Raw genomic sequence first — 4850 nt, 5'->3', positions numbered from 1 at the left:
TATTAAGACTGTTACAATAGGGGAGAGAGATCTGGCTCAACTCCAAGTACAAGAAAGAGTGAGGATTTATAGCCAAGGAGCAGGTTGGAGGGATAAGTGGATGGAAAATTACTAACGGAAGACATCAAGGATAGGGGTAATTCTTGCTAAACTGATCTAAAAGGATTCTTGCTGAAGACAGGCCAGGGTGATCAGCTATCACCTGGGGGATGGTGGGGGGGTGAGGAATTTGATCAGATATCAAGGGTAGGGGGGTTCTCTTTAAACTGGCTTAGCAGGATTCTTAACTAAAATCAAACCAGGTAAGCTTGAGGAAATTTTTGAAAAGGGCTAGTCAAAAGAGGGCTTAGAGGAAACTGTCTAAAGTTTGGTCAAAGAGAGTCTTTGTCACCTTATACACTTTGTCTATGCAAGTTAAGAGGTGTGTGTGTGTGGTGTGTGTGTGTACATAGATAGCTAGATCAAAGGAGAGATTAGGAAAAAGAAAGCAAATTTGGGTTCCTAGTATATATTGGATATTTCATGGCAATGTTTAATTTTGTGTAATGTAATCAGGTATTTTCCTTTTGGTTTGAAGACTTCTTATATGGCTATAAAGCAAAATTTGCAAACAAGTCACATGAATGAATCTATCTTTTTATTCATTTATTATTATTAAATTATTCAAATCACTTAAATATCAGTGAATAATCTTTAAAATGGTAATTCTGAAGACTATTTATTGACATGGGAAGATCCTTTTGATAGGAACCTAAAAGGGGAAAAAAGGCAGGTATGGAAGAGTCAATACTATGTGATCTCAATTTTTCAAAATCTCTATTTGTTATTAACACCCAAAGAGGAAAAGAAGGGAAGCCATCAATATATTCACATTAGTTCTCTCAGAATGGTGAGATTGCTAGTGGTTTTATTACCTACCACAAGTTTCTTTCCAAATTTTCTAAAATGAGCTTGTATTATATTTATCAGAAGAGGAAAAATAATTTTCTAATTATAGAATTAAAAACAGAAACAAGCAATGTAGTATTCATAATTATAGAACTATGGGACTGACACATGAGACTGAAACTTCATGTTATTTGAGCCTTCTACCTTCAGTCTATTTTAAATGAAATATGTTTTAATCAAACACAGGCACACACAGACAAATTGTAGTAGTTAAATATTTACATAATATTTACTGAGGGAAGGAACATCTTTTCTTTACTTTCTACTTAAGCTCCTTGCTCCATCCTCTACACAAAGCACCTTCTGGGACCTTCCAATTTTTGTGACTCTCTACCATAGGTCTTTTAGCCCAATGAGAAGAATTTCTTTCCTGTTTTCTTTCTCCTCCTTCTACTCCCATTTCTTCTCCTCTTCCCGTCCTCTTTCTTTCCCTCATTATTACCAAGAAAGATTTTTAAATGGAAATTTGGAGTGGAAAGTAGCACAGGCACCACATCAACTATAAAACAACCAATCATCCATCCTTAGAAACCTATCATCTAAAAGGGAGGTTGTGTGGTAGAGTGAGAAGAAGCACTGCAATAATACAGTGTTTACAGTTTTCTAAATTAAAACACACACACACACACATATCTAAAAACCTGGAAAGAAATACACTAACACTCTATGATTATTTCTGTGATTATGACACAAAAAACGGTTAACTGTTAAATTTGGAATATAATAACAAACACTTTAAAAATCAAAATTTTTAAATTATATGTGGTCAGTATTGAAGTATGGACAAGAAAAAACTAGTTGGTTTCCCTACCGTAGGAAATTTATTCCATCTTGTTAATACATTTTCATGTCTTTAACTTTTTCCCTAGTGCCAAGTCGTTGAATATTTCCAATTTATTCAGAATTTCAAGGCAAATGTTTTGCTTTTAGGAATATTACTTCACATTTGAGTATCTTTTTGTTTTACCTCCAAAACAGCCAGCATGGAGGGAGGGAAATTTGCAATTCAGCAGCAGTATTCTGGGATATTGATAATTCAGGTGTTAAGTGTTAACTAGTCATACATATAATTGTGGGCACTGGTCACCATAGGCCCTCCTTTACCCCCATTCCATCTCATCTCACTCTTCCCTAGTACATGTTATCAGAGTTGATACAACTCTATCTCTTCATAGAGATTCTGAAAATCCAAAATTAGAAAATAAAAGAAATCTCTGGGGAGTCAACATTGCTTAAAGGTCTTCATTGTTAATATTTTAATGTTTTACCCCCTTCTCTCTTCTTCGTGTATTTGAATATAAAAGACTCTCCCCCGTCCCGCCCTGCACATGTGTCCTTACAGTAGGAGATAAAATAATGTAATAATCTCAATGGGCTAAAGACATTCCTATTGTTTGTTTGTTTTTGTAATCAGTTGACATTATAGCTGCAACCTTGAACTCTTTTGGAATTTTTTTAACTGTCATACTCGTTAAACATAGGATAAAAAGAAAGCATGTACATTTTAGAAAAGATTATTGAACAACAGTCAATTAGTGGTCATCCGTATTAGATCTATTAATTTTCCATATAAGAGAGACTTGGAAGTCACGTTTCAGGACTCTAACAACTCCCCTAGCCTGTACTTTTTGGTTTTCTAAGATAAAGTTTTCTCAGGTTTACTTAAGATCTAGGTTAGTCTCAATCTGCTCCTCCTCTACTAGATTGTCCTCAACCCCTCCAGTCTAGAAATTTTGGAGCCTTACCGCTGGGAAGCGGGGGGTGGCGCTGGAAATGTGATGGATCTAATCATTCATTGGACAAGAGCTTGTCAATCACAGCTACCTAGCAAATAAGGTGAGCTTTGAAGCAAAACAAGTTTAGAGGGTCATCCTCTGAGAAATCAGCTTGAGGCACCTCCTCCTTTTGCTTAGGCAGCTAGTGAGAAAGGTCATTTAGTGGGCTGCTCTGGCTGCAGCCTTAGGCTTGCTCCAGTATTGCACCGGCCTGCCCCTCTTCTGCTTCCTCCCCCTCAGTCCAGCTTCCGCAGCAGCCTCAACCGCTTCTGTTTCTGCTTCCATCTTAGCCCCCACCGGTGCCCACGTCTCAACCAACTGCCGTGTACTCCACTTTGGTGAGTCTTTTCCTGTGAAAAAGCTAATGATGGAAGGGCTTGGGGAACAGGGTGCAGCTGGTGAAGAAGGCCCATTAATCGGCGTGGTGGCAGCCGAATCCTCTCCACAGGCCTTGATGGGGTACTCCTTAGACGAGGGCTTTACTGAGAGTCTGCCTCTGGCAGTTAAGCACCGAGTGTACGCTCTCAAAAATCTTCAGGCCAAATCTGCAGGCCTAGATGCCAAGTACCTGAGGGAATTTCATTCCATCGAGAGGAAATTTGCCGGCATCTATTGGCCCTTATTGGAAAAGAGACACCAGATCATCAATGCGCTCTACAAGCCCATGAAAGAGGAGTGTGAGGTGAAGTCCAAGGCCGAGGACAATGATTATAATGAGGTGGAAGATTATTCTAATGCTCAGATGCAGGGTCTGGAGGAGAATCCGGAGTATGAGGACTTGGAGGAATATTGCGAGGAAGATTTCAAGGATGTGGAGGAGGTGTTTGGGGAGTATGGAGGAATTGAGGGACATGATGTGGATGAAGAGAAAGAGGAGCCTACAGGGATCCCTGATTTCTGGCTCACAGTTTTAAAGAACGTCGAGGAGATCTCTCCATTGATTCAGAAATATGACGAGCCCATTCTGAAGCTCTTGCGAGACGTGAAAGTCAAGTTTTCAAAACCCGACAAGCCGCTCGCCTTCACTCTGGAATTTCACTTTGAACCCAACGACTACTTCACAAATGAGGTGCTGACCAAAAGTTATACGCTCAAGTCTAAGCTCCATTACTCTGACCCCCACCCGTTTAGGGGATCTGCGGTGGAGCATTGCATAGACTGCAAGATAGTCTGGAATGAGGGAAGGAACGTCACTGTGCAAACGGTCCTGAAGAAGCAGAGGCACAGGTTTTGGGGACTGTTGCGCACAGTGACCCAGGAATTTCCCCGAGAGTCCTTCTTCAACTTCTTCAGTGCTCTCCGGTGGGGTATGGATGCCGATGAAGATGAGGAAGACGTCTTCATTGCTCACAGTTTGCGCACGTTTGTCATCCCTAGAGCTGTGCTGTACTTCACAGGAGAAGCACTTGAGACCGAGCAAGAGGGGGTGATCAGGGAATGTAATGAGCTGGCTTATGACAAAGTCACTCATGAGAACGGGTTGGCTGCTATTGAGGGTGCTAAAGGCCAAAGCCTGGACCCCCAGGAAGAAGATATTGATAGCTGAAGCAGGGAGGTTGGTGTGTGTCGGCCCCCAGGTTAAGAGTCTGCCTGTGTTTACAGTAACCAAAACTTAACCATAAGTTACTTACAGTCTTAAAGTGTTGTCTCTTCCTGGTACTCTCAGTATAAAACTATGTCCAAATATATATTTAATTTATTTTTTAAATGTTTTTTTTTTTGTCCAAATATATTTAACAATGCATTCCATCTAGCACTCCAGTAGTGTAAACTTTTTAAAGAAATGTAGAAGGCAGTGAATGCTCTAAGCATATGTAAACCTTGGTATTGTGAATTCATGGCTTTTGTCAGGTTGCTGTTAGTTTCTAGCCATGAAAAATTACCAGAACTGGTAACTGAGATATATGTGTTTGGAGATTTTTTTTTCCTGGAAAAAGAAAAGCGAGATTGCCTCTGTTCCCCAGCCTTCTTGGTGAATGGGCTTTATTCTGTTTGCACTAACTGTGCCTTCAACTCTTTGTTATAGAAATGCAGCAAGTTATACTAAAATGCACTTGATTTGTAATTTGAGAAACTACTAGCATAAGAATAAAACATTTGTAGCAAAACTACATTTATTGTTATTGA

General features: G+C 39.8%; 1 protein-coding gene across 1 annotated transcript; it reads left to right on the top strand.

The window, feature by feature from the left end:
- The first annotated feature begins 3090 nt into the window (after positions 1 to 3090).
- On the top strand, positions 3091 to 4269 carry LOC136142146 (nucleosome assembly protein 1-like 2). Its single transcript, XM_065900194.1, has one exon. It carries the CDS (start codon positions 3091 to 3093, stop codon positions 4267 to 4269), a length of 1179 nt encoding a protein of 392 aa, XP_065756266.1.
- The last annotated feature ends 581 nt before the right edge of the window (positions 4270 to 4850 follow it).

Source organism: Phocoena phocoena, chromosome X (assembly GCF_963924675.1).
Source record: "Phocoena phocoena chromosome X, mPhoPho1.1, whole genome shotgun sequence".
Taxonomy (NCBI): Eukaryota; Metazoa; Chordata; class Mammalia; order Artiodactyla; family Phocoenidae; genus Phocoena; species Phocoena phocoena.
The sequence above is the reverse complement of the archived record's forward strand: the minus strand, read 5'-3'. Positions and strand labels throughout refer to the sequence as shown.